Source organism: Podarcis muralis, chromosome 8 (assembly GCF_964188315.1).
Source record: "Podarcis muralis chromosome 8, rPodMur119.hap1.1, whole genome shotgun sequence".
Lineage (NCBI taxonomy): Eukaryota > Metazoa > Chordata > Lepidosauria > Squamata > Lacertidae > Podarcis > Podarcis muralis.
This window is the reverse complement of record NC_135662.1, coordinates 77212556-77230215: the sequence shown is the minus strand read 5'-3', so window position 1 is coordinate 77230215 and position 17660 is coordinate 77212556. Positions and strand designations below refer to the sequence as shown.

The following is a 17660-nucleotide window of genomic DNA, read 5'->3' as shown; positions in this document are numbered from 1 at the left end:
TTCTGTTTTTGTTTTTCCACATTGCATTTATTCTGGAATTAATGGTTAAAGCAGCAGGTCCATCACTTTGGGAGAATTCGTCATGGAGATTACAGGAAGGGGCAGGGTGTTCCCAGAAGCAGTCTCCCAACAAATTTTATTATATAGCCTGCGTCTTTGATGTGGGCAATCAATCTTGGAAGTGGCACCTTAGAGAATCTGAAAAGAATAACTAAAAGGCATTGCACAGTTGACTGTTCTAATCTCTCTCTCTTTCTTGATTCAATAGAGGGCTGTAGAAGTAATGTGTATAGTCCCAAAACGGTGCAACGACATGATGAATGTTGGTCGTTTACAAGGATTTGATGTAAGTCCTTCCTTGGGTTTGGGCACCTTTTTCTTCACAAACAGCATCCTCCCATTACAATCTGGTTTCGAGTCACCTGGAAGCATTTTAAGAATAAGTGCATGTACTCTTAACATTTGGACTTGTTTCAGCTTCAAATTTACTCCTAAAATCCAATTAAAGTGCCTTTTTCTTGTTAGAGGTTGAAAACAGACCATTGTGAAGTAGCCTTCTCGCTCGCTTGCCCCTGCTAGGTCCCTGAACTGTAATGCTGGCAGGTGGGCAGAGCATAAGGCTAGGAATAGTACAGGGAACCATGCCCCTGTAGGCTTGCACCCAAACTTAGAACTCATGGCCTCTTGTCCATGTCCCTGTTTATCCTCCTAGAGCACCTGGGCTGGATCTACACTGATCTGGAAAATTCTATTAAAAAAATAGCTCCCAGTGCAATTTCCCATTGGCAACACATCGCTACTCTACAGCTCCCTCTGGTGTTACATTTTTATAACACATTTTAACGTTATAACTCACCAATGTAGATTAGTCCCTGTTCTCATCTGACCTATGCATGTTGGATGTCACAGTTGTTTGAACAAGAGACAGTATATAATGTGCAGAGATAATGCAGTGAGCCCAAATTCACGTGGCTGTTGTGTAATAATGGCTCCGATGATATACATCAGGTGGAAGTAAGGCATAGCTGTCAACGTTTTCCCTTTTCTTGCAAGGAATCCTATTTGGAATAAGGGAATTTCCCTTTAAAAACGGGGGAAAGTTGACAGCTATGGAGGTAAGGAGCTGCATTCCTGAACCCCACTAAATTGTACATTTGCTAACGGGTGGGGCTGCTTGGTTGTGACATTTCAAGATGTGTCCCAAAGGAAGTGTGCACACAACCCATGATCACATGGAATGGGAAAAGTCTTCCTGATGACCATGAGAGATTGTGTGGTTTTCTTTCTATAACCTTAACTGTATTGATCCCACTATTTCTGCTATTTTGTTGTTTTTAATCAGTCACATGTCCCTTTGGATTCCCATCTTCGGTCTTCTACAGGCTACAGTCCTTCAGGGATAAATTTAGCAGAGCACTGTAATAATGTAGATATAGTTTGAATCGGAGAGCAGCACTAATTCTCAGTAACGTAGCCATGTGGAATGTAAAAACGTTGTCAGCCATACTTTCTTTGGTAATATAACCACTTGTTTAAGCTGGAACTGGATCCAGCAATGGGGCAAGTTGATCCTGTGCCGCTTAGAGAGGAAGGAATAACAAGTAGGGAGAGCACCCAATTAACTCTAATTGCAAGAACGGTTGAGCATATCTTCCAACAAATTAGAGGTATTGCCTCTCAAATAACCCAGTTATCCAAAGAGGTCCACAGTTTATCAGTTAATAACAAGCAGGCATTAACAGAACACCATAGTACCAAAGTGAACTGGCGACAAGAGCAGACCCCTAAGCTCAGCATAGAATGCGCAGAGGCTCTTAAAACAAACTCTTCTTATTTAATCTTCCAACCAAAAAAGATCTGCATGACAATTTGTGGAAGGCCAGATCAAACTCCTAACTGGAAAGGTGCCCAGCGTTCCAAACGACATTCATCAGACTTGTTTCAGCTGATGGACTAAAAAGGGTTGACTCAACTTGTTCTGGCCTCTCTTTTTTAGGGTAAAATTGTTGCCCAGGGTAAGCTGTTGCTGCAAGATACGTTCATGGTTACAGATCAGGAAACGGGACTCTTGCCACGTTGCAAAGAAAGGCGGGTGTTCCTGTTTGAACAGATTGTTATATTCAGTGAACCACTAGATAAAAAGAAAGGCTTCTCAACGCCAGGATTCTTATTTAAAAACAGTATCAAGGTAAGTCTTCTGCATATGTCTTTTTTTTTTAGTTATGCAGTAGGCTGGAGGGTTCAATTCCATTTTGACAACAGTTTCTAATCCAACTGTGCTCATAGTCTCTTTAAAGGGGGGGGTGTCCCCTTCCTCTGGGATTAATCTCCTGATTCTGCAAAAACCACTGGGAAAGGGTTTATTTCAAAGCTTAGTGAAAATATACCAATGATCAGGAGGTGAAAGGCTAGCTGTGGGTTAAACCACAGAGCCTAGGACTTGCCGATCAGAAGGTCGACGGTTCGAATCCCTGTGCCCCTTCCGTTTCTCCTACCGCTTCACTGAAGGGGCGCTGCGCCGCTTTCCCTCTCCAGTGAAGCGAAGCCTCCTGAGCACAGTGGGAGCGCTCCCTCAAGTGCCTCCCTCAAGTGACTGGATTTTAGGAAATGGTTTTCAGAGAAATTAAGTGAATTACAAAGCAGGAATTAACTTCTGTTGCCTACTTTGGCTGCAGCACAAATGCTTATTATATCCAGAAATTGGAAACCAGCCAAAAGGAGCAAACCAGCCAAAAGGCCTGGAACACAGTCAGGTGTGGTTTCTCTTAATTGCAAAATGCAGTTGATTAGGAGTCAAATTTTAAAAGGCTATTTCTCATGTGTCTGGCAAAGCTTTATAAGTGAATAATATCAAAACTGTTCCAGTCAGGTATGCCAGCATTTAGAATGCTGGACCACCCCATAGTAAGTCTGGAAACTGTAGATGGCGTCTTGCGAACGATGTACCTGTCTAATGACATAAAGAATTTCATTGATTTATGAAAACATAACATTGCTCAACCCCATATGTCAACTGCAAATGATGGTTGTACTTCCTTTACCTGTTTTCTGTGCTGGTGTGCTTTTCCAAACCCCATTTTATTCATGCACATTCCCACTGTTCATCTATTAATCTCAGATGTAAATCAATATCTATGTTTATATTGAAACTCCATGAAGGTTTACTCCGTGAAGCAGTACACCCTCCTCCCCTTTGTGTGTCCATAGCACACATATTGTGATCAGGCCCCTGACCTCCCTGCTTTTTCCAGTATGGTTCACTTTTATCTCACCATAAAGGTAAAGGTACCCCTGCCCTTACGGGCCAGTCTTGACAGACTCTAGGGTTGTGCGCTCATCTCACTCTATAGGCCGGGAGCCAGCGCTGTCCGCAGACACTTCCGGGTCACGTGGCCAGCGTGACAAGCTGCATCTGGCGAGCCAGCGCAGCACACGGAACGCCGTTTACCTTCCCGCTGGTAAGCGGTCCCTATTTATCTACTTGCACCCGGGGGTGCTTTCAAACTGCTAGGTTGGCAGGCGCTGGGACCGAACGACGGGAGCGCACCCCGCTGCGGGGATACTTGGAAGCTGTCAATGTGTGTTTTCCCACCAGGTGGCCTCAACAACTCACTTCACAAACTGGATGTGAAGATGTTGTATTCTTTATTAGCTCATCTGTTGGAATGACTTCCCGAGTTTGATTTCTGAGTTGTTTGTTCACACTTGAGTCAAGATCCCAAGCTGTACTTGGTCACTCCAAAAATTGCTGCAGAGAGCTCTTTAGTTTGTCGGCAAACTAACCTGGAACGGAATTTTATGAATCCCTCCCTTCCTCCGGGGAGCACAGAGCAGCAATTTATTCTCACCAGTGCCCTGTGACGGATGTTGGGTTGAAAGAAAAACGATTCAAACGAGGCCACCGCAGAGAGCTTCGTGACTGAGTGGGGACTTGATTCTTGGTTTGCCAAACTCTAGCCATTGCAGCACACTTAATGCAAAACTACTGTGTGTTTCAGCTGAGCTAAGAGGAGCAGGTGCAAGTTGGCAAATGGCCTGTTGTTAAATGTTAACCTGAGATGAAAGTTGGACTGAAAGGGGTTGTTCATAGTCGCTGGCAGCATCTTGTATTGTTTTGTAGCCCAGCCTTGCAAAAGAGCCCGCACAAAAAGTTATTAGTCTGCTAAGAGACTAAGAGACTAGATGTGGGTGGCGCTGTGGGTTAAACCACGGCACCTAGGGCTTGCCAATCAGAAGGTCGGCGGTTCAAATCCCCGTGACGGGGTGAGCTCCTGTTGTTCGGTCCCTGCTCCTGCCCACCTAGCAGTTCAAAAGCATGTCAGAGTGCAAGTAGATTAATAGGTACCACTCCGGCGGGAAGGTAAATGGCGTTTCCGTACACTGCTCTGGTTCACCAGAAGCGGCTTAGTCATGCTGGCCACATGACCCGGAAGCTGTCTGCGGACAAACACCGGCTCCCTCGGCCTATAGAGCAAGGTCGTCCACGACTAGACCTAACAGTCAGGGGCACCTTTACCTTTACCTTTAAGAGATTAGTAGCCTGTTATCGCCATGCTGGCCACAGACAGAGGAAGGTAAGCATGGAAATACATGCTAGTTTTAAAAGTTGCCTTCTCCCAAGAGGACTGGTGCACTCCACTGTTTCCTTGCTGTCCATGGAAGAAGGAGCCACCCTTTTTCTGCAGCCAGTACAAAAACCAAACAAGCTTGAACAGAAGGAATGGCATGACCCCTCCCTCCTTTGCCATCATGCTCACTTACCTGCATGAATTTCCTTGTCACCTGCATCTACCAGGCAAGTTGTTAATTACAAGGCTGTTGTGATATCCTCCTCCTTTGACTGTCCCCTGCAACAAATTTCCCTGTTGCTGCATTCTGCAGCTTTCCTAACCTTTGAAATGGGGCCGAGGGTTCCCATGTTAAGGTCACCAGCCCACTTTTATGTTTCATACCAGAGTGGCATGGGTTACAGTCATAGAGGAGCTGCTCCTACTTTGCTTGGATAATGACAAATCTGTTGGGACACGTGGAATGCTGAGAATAAGAGGCACTGTCTCATTCGTTTGGTGTTGAGCACAACTGCTCCCTGCTTTAGCACTTTTTCTCATTTCTAGGTATATTTGAAGCCTTTCAAGCAATTCCCCCTCATCACTAAGTGATCAGGTGTCAAAGCGCAAATGGCTTCTTCTATGCCTTCCATAGCCAGTTGAGCAGGGGCAAGTCAGAAATTCCCTTGGCAAGCAGGGAGGGAAGTTTTTAGAAACTTAAGAGAGGGTGTGTTTTTCCTTCTTTGCTGTCAGGCTGTTGTTACGCTGTTTCAAATGATTAACATAACACTGGCTGTCTAGTGAGGCTAGTGAAATTTGCTTGAGGACTTCAAATTACCGTATTTTTCGCCCCATAGGGCACACCTATGTTTTTTGGGGGGGGAATAAAGGGAAAAAAATTATTTTCCCCCCCAGGCGTGGGGCTGGGGAAGCCCAAGCTTCCCCCGACCCCAGCCCCCAGAACAGGCTGCTATCCGCAAGCCTTGGGAACCCGGCGGGAGCTCTCCAGGCTTGTGGATATCTGCCCAGGGCACGCTGCTTCAGTGCAGCTTCGGGCAGCAGGCTGCTATCTTCGGGTTCCCCAGGCTTGCGGATAGCTTCCTAAAGCCTGGAGAGCGAGAGGGGTCAGTGCGCACCGACCCCTCTCGCTCTCCAGGCTTCAGCAAAAGCCTGCATTCACCCCATAGGACGCACACAGATTTCCCCTTCATTTTTGGAGGGGGAAAAGTGCGTCCTATAGGGCGAAAAAGACGGTAAGACATGACTATAATAATTATTATGTATACCCCCGTCCATCTGGCTGGGTTTCCCCAGCCACTCTGGGCGGCTCCCAACAGAATATTAAAAACATGATAAAACCTCAAACATTAAAAGCTTCCCTAAACAGGGCTGCCTTCAGAAGTCTTCTAAAAGTCTGGTAGTTGTTGTTCTCTTTGTTGGGAGGGCGTTCCACAGGGCGGGTGCCACTACCGAGAAGGCCCTCTGCCTGGTTCCCTTTAACCTCACTTCTCGCAGGGAGGAAACTGTCAGAAGGCCCTCGGAGCTGGACCTCAGTGTCTGGCCTGAACGATGGGGGTGGAGATGCTTCTTCAGGTATACAGGACCGAGGCCATTTACGGCTTTCAAGGTCAGCACCAACACTTTGAATTGTGCTGGGAAACGTACTGGGAGCCAATGTAGGTCTTTCAGGACCAGTGTTACATGGTCTCGGCGGCCACTCCCAGTCACCAGTCTAGCTGCCGCATTCTGGATTAGTTGTTTGACGCTTTGTGTGGGCTGGGCTGTGGACAAAATGGACTAAAAATGAGCATTACATCCCCAGTTCCGGTGCCAATTGGCTCTGGTGCAACAAGTCCTCCAATTCCTAGTGCCCCTTCTGGGGTCCCTTCTGGTGTTGGCTGTGTACAGTTGTGACCTTCTCGCAGAGTGGTCTTTATTGGGAATTCCTCGACATGGGTGCTCCTGCTAGGTTACCGCATGCCATCTGATCAAAAGTAGTAACAAAAAGATGAAATTGGCATTTTCTGAAAGCTTTCCCCTTTTTCTTTTTAATGAAGGTGAGTGGCCTGTGCTTGGAGGAAAACATAGACAACGATCCCTGTAAATTTGCACTAACGTCAAGGGCAGGTGATGTTATGGAGACTTTTGTTTTGCATTCCACCAGTCCAGGAGTCCGCCAAATGTGGATCCACGAAATCAACCAAATCTTGGAAAACCAGCGTAATTTTCTAAATGGTAAAGTGAACTTCATTTCTACTTCCTACTAAAGTTTCAGAATTAATCTAATTCTCCAGACGGTTTCCTTGTGTCTTGCTATTTTAAAAGTCCCCCTCCATCACGGTTCCGTATTTTGAGTTCATTGACGGAGCTAATAATTTTGCATTCCTTGTGGAAGCTTTTTGTCAGAGGCTTTACAGTGGTGCCTCGCAAGACGAAATTAATTCGTTCCGCAAGTTTTTTCTTCTTGCGAGTTTTTCGTCTTGCGAAGCACGGTTTCCCATAGGAATGCATTGAAAATCAATGCGTTCCTATGGAAACCGCTTGCCAGGCTGGCGGTGCGGAGAAGGGCTTTTCTCCCCACCGCAAGCCTTCAGGACAGGTACGGGAACAGAGGGGAAGGCGCGCAGCGCTTTTCCTCTGTTCCCGGGGCTTGCGGTGGGAGGAGGGTTTTTCCTCCCCACCGCCAACATTCAGAACAGCATTCTGAATGTTGGCGGTGGGAAGGAAAACCCTTCTCCCACCCCAAGTCTTCAGGACAGCCATCCGAAGGCTGGCGTGGGGAGAAGGTCTCTCCGCCCCCCCGCCAGGCTTCGTAGCATCCTTCAGAGGCTGCTGCCATAGTCACGCGTCACTTCTCCAGCTGGGAGAGGGTCGCGGGGCTATGGCTTCTTTAGCCCCGCACGCGCTCTCCCAGCTGGAGAGGAGACAGGCGCCTATGGAGGCTCCTGCCATAGGCGTGCGTCACCTGGGAGAGGGTCGCGGGGGGCAGCTTTAGCCCCACGCGTGCTCTCCCGGCTGGAGAGGTGACGGGCGCCTATGGAGGCTCCTGCCATAGGCGCGCGTCACATCTCCAGCCGGGAGAGGGTCGCGGGGGGCTGCTTTAGCCCCGCGTGCGCTCTCCCGGGTGGAGAGGTGACGGGCGCCTATGGAGGCTCCTGCCATAGGCGCGCGTCACCTGGGAGAGGGTCGCGGGGGGCTGCTTTAGCCCCGCGCGTGCTCTCCCGGCTGGAGAGGTGACGGGCGCCTATGGAGGCTCCTGCCATAGGCGCCCGTCACCTCTCCAGCTGGGAGAGGGTCGCGGGGGGCTGCTTTAGCCCCGCGCGCGCTCTCCCGGCTGGAGAGGTGACGGGCGCCTATGGAGGCTCCTGCCATAGGCGCACATCACCTCTCCAGCTGGGAGAGGGTCGCGGGGGGCTGCTTTACAGCCTTCCGAAGCCTGGCGGCGGGAGGAGGTCTCTCCGCCCCACCGCCAGCCTTCAGAGGAGGTCCGAGGACAGTGGGGAAGACGCGCTGCGCTTCCCCGCTGTCCCGGAGATTTCCCTATGGGCTTTCGTCTTGCGAAGGAAGCCCATAGGGAAATTCGTTTTGCGAAGCGCCTCCAAAACGGAAAACCCTTTCGTCTAGCGGGTTTTCCGTCTTGCGAGGCGTTTGTCTTGCGGGGCACCACTGTAGTTCCTTCCCAGTAACCTTCCATGCAGAATCACACTGAAGCTAAGTTTTTAAAAGCCAGATGTAATGGTTTGTCCTGTCATTTTGCTTACCTTGCTTGTTAATTATAATTATATTCGAGAGTGGATGTCCAGCTTCCTTTTTTTAAGAACTTCTGCTAAGTATCTTGTCCAGCCCTGACTTCCTCTTTTTAGCACAGATAACCTAAATAATGTTCCACAATTTATTCAGTTTAAAATACCTAGATACCATTGTCTGATTTACAGATACATATTTCAGATAATCCCATTTTTTCCATCCACCCAAAATTATTCACATGGTTGTTATAATCCCACTATTTCATATAAATAGATCATCAAAGCAAAAATAACCGATATGCTTTCACTTCGACATTCTTGGACAAAGAAGTTGTCCATAGTATGTCCATACTGTAATTCAGCAACTCACACAACGCAATGTTAATTTAATCACAGTTGTTTCATAAACAGTATTGTGTTCCTTTTCAAATACATCAGATTTTTTTGCTGCCATGAATATATTTGCTTTAAAGTTGCTTGGCTTTATCTGGGAATAATGGTGTGAGTACCGTATTTTCCGCACCATAGGACGCACCGGACAATAGGACGCACCTTGTTTTAGAGGGGGGAGAACAAGGGGGAAAAAATCTCTCCCTCTCTGCCCAGCGCCCCTTCAGCGAAGCGGCAGGAGTCACTGCGCAGAGAGGAGGAGAATTTCCCCCCTCTTGTTTTCCCCCTCTAAAACAAGGTGCCGTTTAAGGTGCGTTCAGATGCCTTCAGGCGGCTACCTTGGAAGCCTGGAGAGCGAGAGGGGTCGGTGCGCACCGACCCCTCTCACTCTCCAGGCTTCAGGTTCCTTTCGACCTGCTCTTTGGGGCTGGCGGGAGGAAGCCCACCACCAGCCCCAAAGAGCAGGTCGGGGAGCAGCGCAAAGGCGCGCGGCTATAGAGGCTCCTGCCATAGCCGCATGTCACCTCTCCAGCCGGGAGAGGGTCGCGGGGGGCTTCTTTAGCCCCGTGCGCACTCTCCCAGCTGGAGAGATGGCGTGCGGCTAAAGAGGCTCCTGCCATAGCTGCATGTCACCTCTCCAGCCGGGAGAGGGTCACGGGGCTATGCTGTCTTCGCTCCATAGGATGCACACACATTCCCCCTTCATTTTTGAAGGGGGAAAAGTGCGTCCTATGGTGCGAAAAATACGGTAATACCTGCCAAAAAACATGGTGATTGTGCAAAAGAAGATACAGTCAAACCTCGGTTGTCAAACGTAATCCATTCCAGAAGCCCGTTCGGCTTCCGAAATGTTCGAAAACCGAGGCACAGCTTTCAGTTGGTTGCAGGAGCTTCCTGCACTCAAGCAGAAGCTGCGCCAGACTTTCGGCTTCCTAAAAATGTTCAAAAACCAGAGCATTTACTTCCGGGTTTTTGACGTTCGGGAGCCGAAATGTTCCAAAACGGAGGCGTTCGGGAGGCAAGGTTTGACTGTACTGTTATTGGGGCAATTGAATTTGAGACCCTGTTTGACAACAGGCTTTGCATTGCCTTCCATTTTTGTGTGAACCCCTCTCGCTTTTCTCAGCCTTGACATCACCGATCGAGTACCAGAGGAACCACAGTGGTCCTGGTGGCGGCGGCGGCAGCAGCAATAGCAGTGGCCCTAGCACCTGCCCTGGAATCCCCAGCTCCAGCCGTAGCAGGCCTTCCCGGATCCCGCAGCCGGTCCGACACCATTCCCCAGTCCTGGTCTCCTCTGCAGCCTCAGTCCAAGCAGAGGCAGACAAGATGTCAGGTATGTCCATTCACAATTCCTCCCTGCCTCCCCACACCACCACCACCCTAGAGGCTGGCCTTAGCCAGGCAGGCAGGCACCCGGTACCAAACGCTCAGCAGAACGCTCCAGAGAGAGAACCCGAGAAGATCCCCAAGATGAAAGCGATGGAGAGCCCCCGGAAGGCATCGGGAAGCGCTTGTGGCTCGGCAGACGCGGATCAGAGGGAATGCCGCGGGAACTCGGAGGAGATCCGTTCGAGGAGCAGCGTGGGATCGCTGGCGCTGGGGAAACCGAGGCCCGGAGCCGTCTCGCCAATAAACTCTCCTCCCGCAATGACTTTCCCTTCTCCTTTTGGCAAGGAAGCCTTTCCTCCCAGCAGCCCCCTGCAGAAGGGCTCCTTTTGGAGCTCCATCCCAGCATCCCCTGTCAGCCGCCCCGGCTCCTTCACTTTTCCCGGGGACAGTGACTCCCTCCAGCGCCAGGTCCACCGCCACTCTTCACACAGCAAGGACACAGACCGCATGAGCACATGTTCCTCGACCAGCGAGCAGTCAGTACACTCCACCCAGAGTAATGGGGTAAGAGCTGGAGCGCTTCTATCCTGCGAGCTCCTCTAAAAACAAAAAAATCTTCCCATGCTCCTCCTCCCTTCCTGTGCGTTGCCATCATTCTCCGTACTAACTTCTGGCTCTCTGGTGCTGCACCGCTGCTCTGAAATAATAATAATCAGTCGCTCCCAGTCTTTCTATGCAAATCTCAGTAGAAACGTATGTCGCCTCTGTGTGTGTATACATAAGACGTAAACTTGCAGTATGTATACAGACACGAAGAAAACCTTTCTAACTCTAAATGTGACTTCCACCTCTGCTGGGAGGGGGAAAAAAATCTGCTAGTCTGGTTTCTACTAACTTGCTGTTGGCTTCCTCTCCCTCTAACACGAAGGCACAAATTAACATTCTGTGTACAGCTGCCCTGGTGGAGCTCAGTTCGCGCCTCACCTGTGTTTCCATAGGCAGGTTTGCTTAGGGATTCCCCTCCTGTTCACATACATGCATACAATTCACACCCCGTGCCACCCCAGCGAGACTTTGAAGAAAATAAGAATCACCCTGCTGGATCAAAGCAAAGATCCATTCTGTTCCCAACATTGGCCAGCCAAATGAACCCAAGATACCCACATGGCAGTACATGAATTCAACACTCCACTCCTCTCCCCTGAACTCTCCGACATCCAGTATTCAGAGAACATGGAGGTTCTGTTAGGCAGCGCTTCCTGTGTTTCGGTTGAGCTGAAGCATTCTGTTGACTTGCTGTCTTTTAAAAATCCGTACCTGGTCAAGGAATCTTCCAGCATCACAAAAATTAATCCTGATAAATACACTTAGTGCACACAGATAGAAGGCTACCGTGATCAAACCTCCAAGCTAAATACCTTCTGTTCTCTAAGAAGCGCTGCACTGGGCCACCTGGAGATTTCGTTTTTCAGCCACTCTGCGAGGAAAGATCAGGTTGTCAGCCAGCAGACCTCGGCTCCTTTTCTTTAAAGCTGCCAATCTGGAAATGCAACATGGCAGTCAAAGGACACCTATTGTTATTTTCAGAATAATCATTCTTCAGGGGGGGATGCAATAGTTGCATCCTCAAACTCGATGCTGGTCTTAAAACCACACTCTTTTAACCCCACCCCAATTTAAGTGTGTGGTACACTTCTTCAGCTCCTTTCACAGCTTCCGCACAACCTTGATCGCACATCACTTGGCCTTCAGAACCTTTCTTGAAAGCATGCACTACTTGGTTGAAATATTTTTTAACAATGTAGACCTCTTCTGATTTCCTCTTTCACTCACTGTATCATAGCTGTAGGGTAAGAAATTCCGCTTTGCATGTTTGTTCTGTTTCTGAGCTCCTGTTATATTTATTTGATTTGGCTTTGGCATACCTCCTTAAATTGTTTTCTTAGCTTAGGGAAATGTCAGCTTGGCAGCCAGCGTAAAAAAAAAGGTTGTTCACTGTAAGGGATGGGGCTGTTCAAGGTAGTATTTCTATGTTCTCTTAATATGCTGCATGGGGGGGGGGGCGAAAATGCCATTTCTCCATATGGAGAAAATGTGCTGCAGATAGCTTCATACTAGGAACTAGCTGTCTTGGGTTCGAGAGTGTAACTATGCATCAGGCAAATTGCCAGAAGTGGCTTAAATTTAAAGCAAAACAAATCTTTTAAGAGGACTCTGCAGTTATTTCAAGGGAGATTGCCTTAATTTTTTTAAAAAAATCTTTTTTAGACTCTTACACATAGGGGAAATAATGATTGTCCCTCCACCACCCATTCACTAAAGGTGGATACTGTTCATTTCACCAGCAAACAGGAACATTTTAAATTGGAATCCCACCATTAATGGAAACGCCACCTTCCCCTTTAGGCTTAGCAGTATATTTCTTCCCCGATTAACTTTCCTTTTCCAGATATTGTATTGGGATAAAGGAATGACATACTTCCCTGTATCAGTGGCTGAAAACATCTTGTCCCCAAGTCATTTTTGCAGAATCTGTGAATTTGTTAAATTACTGCCAATCTCTGATTTCAGCCAAATAAAAAAATGTAGGTTTTTTTTAAAATAGTTCAGGCATCTGGTGTGCTTGAGCCCAGAATAGGTACTATCCAGTGCTTTCTGGACAGAATGAATTTAGCAGCCCTGGGATGGGCAGGGCATGCAGCTTACAAACTCTAGAAAAGACAGTGTAAGGTGACTTAGTGAGCCATTTCTGATAAAATGATCCCACTAAACCATAGCTTATTACACCAGAAGGTAGTGTCAGTCCCACACCACTTGTTACTCACCAGCTTTAACTTGGCTATTTTAAATTGCAATTCCCTGTTGCATCTGAAACGGGGAACTGAGATTTAATGTTGGTTTACTAACCAGTATCTTAAGCTGCTGTTGGATGCTGCTTTTAAGCTCCTGATGAGTAAACAGGCTGGTGCTTGTTTGTTTAATGGAAGGTTTACAGAGATTTTCTTAAGCCCAAATGTGCATCCTTTCCTGTCCTTAAGAAAGGAGGCTAAATGATTAGTGCATGAACATAAAAACCACAGGTTCACACTTATTGATGGGATATTAAGAACATAAGCCCTCCTCCAACTACTGATCAGTTTAATTTACTTGCTCTGTTTATTAGATTACAGCTCTTTGGGGTCTATCTAGATTCTGAAAAATCTCAGTACTCATATGGTTCGTGTAAAGGTTTGATTTTAATACAAGCTTATTGAAATGATTATTCTTAGGCGCTAATGTCATGGAAGAGAGGCATTCTCTCCCCCTCCTCCCCGGTATTTTTGTAAACTGTCTCCTTTTTCCTCCTTGTTTTCCTCTCTCTACCTGATTGGTTCACCGACAGAGTGAAAGTAGCAGCAGTAGCAATATCTCCACCATGCTGGTGACACACGATTATACGGCAGTGAAGGAGGATGAGATTAATGTCTACCAAGGAGAAGTCGTGCAAATTCTAGCCAGCAACCAACAGAACATGTTTTTGGTGTTCCGAGCCGCCACTGACCAGTGCCCCGCAGCCGAGGGCTGGATCCCCGGCTATGTCCTGGGGCATACCAGTGCAGTCACCATTGAGAACCCCGATGGAACAATGAAGTAAGTGTCTTGGGTGCTCCTTTTAAGGTGGACGTTTTTGGTAAGATTAAAACAAAAAAAAAAAAATTTTCCTTCCAGTAGCACCTTAAAGACCAACTAAGTTAGTGAGCTTTCGTGTGCATGCACACTTCTTCAGATACACATCTGAAGAAGTGTATCTGAAGAAGAGGGAAGCCAGGAGGCAGAGATGGGTCAGGCCGTCCATAGCTGTCAACTTAGATTTGAAAATAAGGGACCGGCAGCCTCGAAAATAAGGGATCAGCAGCCAAAATAAGGGATTTTGGCTTAGCTTATGCATAAATCCGCCACTGATGGAGCTATGCTGTTTGGCTGCAACTGACTGTGTTTTGCAGGGGGTTGGACTAGATGATCCTAAGGGTCTACAACTCCAACCAAAGAAGAGTGGCAGACAAAACTGATGAACGACGTCAAGATGGCAAAGCCTACAGGCCGCATTAGAAACCAGGAAGAGGACCTCTTTAATAAAGAATGGGGAAAGTTTATAATTTACCGTATTTTTCGCCCCATAGGACGCACCGGCCCATAGGACGCATCAAGTTTTTTGGGGGGGAAATAAAGAAAAAAAAATTATTTTCCCCCCAGGCGCTTGCGGGGCAGGCAGCGGGGAGAAGCACTCTTCTCCCCGCCGCCCACCTTCAGATCAGGTCCGGGGACAGCAGGAAGAGGCGCTGCGTCTCCCCACTGTCCCCGGAGCTTGCGGGGCTGGCGGCGGGGTCTCCCCGCCGTCAGCCTCCAAACCACTTCGGGAGACAGTGGGATGGCGGCGTTCCGCCTCCCTCTGTCCCCTGACCTTGTGGGGCTGGCGCTGGGGCTCTCCTAAAGCCTGGAGAGTGAGAGGGGTCGGTGCGCACCAACCCCTCTCGCTCTCCAGGCTTCAGCGAAAGCCTGCATTCGCCCCATAGGACGCACCCAGATTTCCCCTTCATTTTTGGAGGGGAAAAAGTGCGTCCTATAGGGCGAAAAATACAGTAGTTGAAAAGCTATTGTAAAGAGTTACATACATTGGTAGGATTGACAGAAAACTTGTAGTAAAAATTTGAACTATGGATGGACAAATGATTTATAAAAATAGAGTTATGAAAGGGATGCTGCACTGGTTGGAGGGTATGCTAAGCAGCACGTCGGGGCTGCCGTCATCCTGGCGCAAGGAGTTCCATCGGCCCTTCCGCGCCCGGGGGGGAGGGAGGGAGAGAGACTCTCACGCATGCCGCCCGCAAGCCCGGCATGAGGCAGTTGCGGTGCCGCGGCAGCCGCTGAAGCACCACCCTTCTGCATCCCTCCCCATCCCCTCCTCTTCCTCCTCCCTCAGGCCGCCTCCTCCGCTGCCACTGCCACCTCCGGCTTCCCCTGGCAGCGCGGCAGAAGTCTCGCAAGAGAGGGGCTGCCTGCCTGCCCGCCCGCCGCCACCCATCTCCTCACGACACGCCCCTGAGGGCAGAAAGGGAGAGGTGGAGACGCGGCAGCTCATGTATGCGCTCTCTGGCACGGCGGAGGACCCCGAACCGCTGCTTCCCTCCCGAGTCGGGCGAACATGAAACCCGGGAAATTTAAGGGACATCATCAATAAGGGACAGCAGCGGGACACAGTGCTGGGATAAGGGAGTTTCCCGCCAAATAAGGGACGGTTGACAGCTATGGGTCAGGCCTGTGGAGTCAAAGGTGTTTCCCCCCCTTTTTTTCTTTAGTGGAAAGGTAAGTCTGCGGCCTAGTTTTCACTGAGGTGAAGAATCTGGAGTGGTTGAAGCTAGACGCAGATGGGAGCCTACATAACAGAGCGCTTTCTCATGCAAAAATAAATTGATCTTTCCACAAAATAAAAAAACATACATGTGAAAGAGGAAGCTGAGCTCGAATTCCCCCCCCCCCCCCCGGTATATAGTTTTCTATGGGAGAAAACATTTTTGTATGGATGGAAAAAAATAACTGAGCCCTGCAGTCCGAAAGGGTGCAGCCTAGACACAGGTTTACAAATGCAGCAAGAACTAGGCTCAAACTAGTTGTTCCCGTAAAATTGAAGACAGAATTCATACTCTTTGTGTCAAGGCCACCAGAAGAACCATGTCGTTTCATCAGTCATTTGTTCATATACTCACTGTTTGGTGGATTATCCGTCAGATATTCCTCCTTCTGCATGTTCGAATGTTTTCCAAGGCAGGGGTCCAGCTAATCACAATGCTGTTGTGTTCTGGCTTCAGGAAGTCGTCATCTTGGCACACAGCACTCCGTCTAAGGAAGAAATCTGAGAAAAAGGATAAAGACAGCAAAAGGGAAGGCAAGCTGGAAAATGGTTACCGTAAATCTCGAGATGGACTTGCCAATAAGGTTTCCGTGAAGGTAACCTTTCTCCCTCGTGTTGTGTTCTTAGTCGTTCTTAGCCTATACAGTAAAACAAGTATCTCACTTTAACAATACTTTTTTTACTTGAAATACATTTGCACCAGAGTTCTTTTCTACCTTTCATTACTAGAGATATGAAGTGCTAAAGACCTGTTTTCATGTTGTGTTTTAGGGCAACTGTATATAATTCAGATTTGAGTATCCCTGGTCAGGCTAACCTACATACTGGAGAGTAAATCCCATTAAACTCAGTCTTATTAGGATTGCTCTGTAAATGTGATACCATTTAAAGGGGGGGGGGGGGAATAGCAGCTAGCAGGATTCTTGCAGAAATATGGTGGGTTGCACATCTGTATTTCAAAAACTGTCGTTAACATGCAACTAGAGCCATGTGCTGGAGAAGACTCTTGAGAGTCCCATGGACGGCAAGAAGATCAAATGCATCCATTCTTAAGGAAATCAGCCCTGAGTGCTCACTGGAAGGACAGATCGTGAAGCTGAGGCTCCAGTACTTTGGCCACCTCATGAGAAGAGAAGACACCCTGGAGAAGACACTGATGTTGGGAAAGATGGAGGGCACAAGGAGAAGGGGCCGACAGAGGACGAGATGGTTGGATAGTTTTTTCGAGGTTACCAGCATGAGTTTGACCAAACTGCGGGAGGTAGTGGAGGACAGAGGTGCCTGGCGTGCTCTGGTCCATGGGGTCACGAAGAGTCGGACACGACTAAACGACTAAACAACAACAACAACAAAGAGCCGTGATTGAAAACTTCATATGGGGATAGGTAGTAGGAGTGAAGGTTTAAGATTGGAACTGGGGTCAGGAGAAGGAACTCTCTGATGTAGGTATTCTCAGGTAAAGGGTGAAAGCCTGGGTTGACTATAGCAGTGTATTTTTTTGTGTTGGGAGGAAAGAATGGGGGAACGCTTTCATGAGGGAAAAAAGATGGCTGGACTCAGGAAAGGAGTAGGGGCAAAACAACCAATAAAAGTTTTGCAGCCTAAACAAGAACAGTAGACACCTTGTAGTAGCTTTGTTGTTGTTTAGTTGTGTCCGATTCTTTGTGACCCCCTGGACCAGAGCAGGCCAGGCACTCCTGTCTTCCACTGCCTCCCGCAGTTTGGTCAAACTCATGTTGGTAGCTTTGAGAACACTGTCCAACCATCTCGTCCTCTGCCGTCCCCTTCTCCTTGTGCCCTCCATCTTTCCCAACATCAGGGTCTTTTCCAGGGAGTCTTCTCTTCTCATGAGGTGGCCAAAGTATTGGAGCCTCAGCTTCACGATCTCTCCTTCCAGTGAGCACTCAGGGCTGATTTCCTTCAGAATGGAGAGGTTTGATCTTCTTGCAGTCCATGGGACTCTCAAGAGTCTCCTCCAGCACCATAATTCATAATTGTAGTAGCTACGTCTGTGCATTGCTAAGGACCTCATGTTGGAAAACGATAGGTGTACGTTGTCTTATGGTTGAATTCAGCAGCTTGCCAGGCAAAACAATCCCCACCCCACTCCCATCCTGCTCATGTGCTGTTCTGGGGTTTCTCCTGCCCCCATCTGTCCCTGAGCCAATTTCAAGGGACACAGTGGCAAGGAAGGGAGAAGCCCCCATTGTGTAAGCCAGAGTCATCTTTGCACAAGGTTTCGACCGATGGGGCTCG

General features: G+C 48.4%; 1 protein-coding gene and 1 long non-coding RNA gene across 4 annotated transcripts in view; one reads left to right on the top strand and one right to left on the bottom strand.

Moving 5' to 3' along the window:
• Positions 1–17660, top strand: part of TRIO (trio Rho guanine nucleotide exchange factor) — a 270608-nt gene that overhangs the window by 241535 nt on the left and 11413 nt on the right. For 2 of the 3 annotated variants that reach the window (XM_028737945.2, XM_028737948.2), the window contains exons 45-50: positions 269–346; positions 1997–2188; positions 6605–6782; positions 9810–10579; positions 13398–13645; positions 15862–16000. In XM_028737945.2, coding sequence (XP_028593778.2) covers positions 269–346; positions 1997–2188; positions 6605–6782; positions 9810–10579; positions 13398–13645; positions 15862–16000 — 1605 coding nt within the window. Of the gene's footprint in view, positions 1–268; positions 347–1996; positions 2189–6604; positions 6783–9809; positions 10580–13397; positions 13646–15861; positions 16001–17660 lie in introns of those variants that run through there. The other variant, XM_028737949.2, reaches the window with a different exon arrangement.
• Positions 297–15878, bottom strand: LOC114601014 (uncharacterized). The gene is made up of 3 exons (XR_003707723.2): positions 15760–15878; positions 11434–11555; positions 297–422 (listed from the first exon to the last, which is right to left on the bottom strand). It is a non-coding gene; the product is annotated as an uncharacterized LOC114601014 (long non-coding RNA).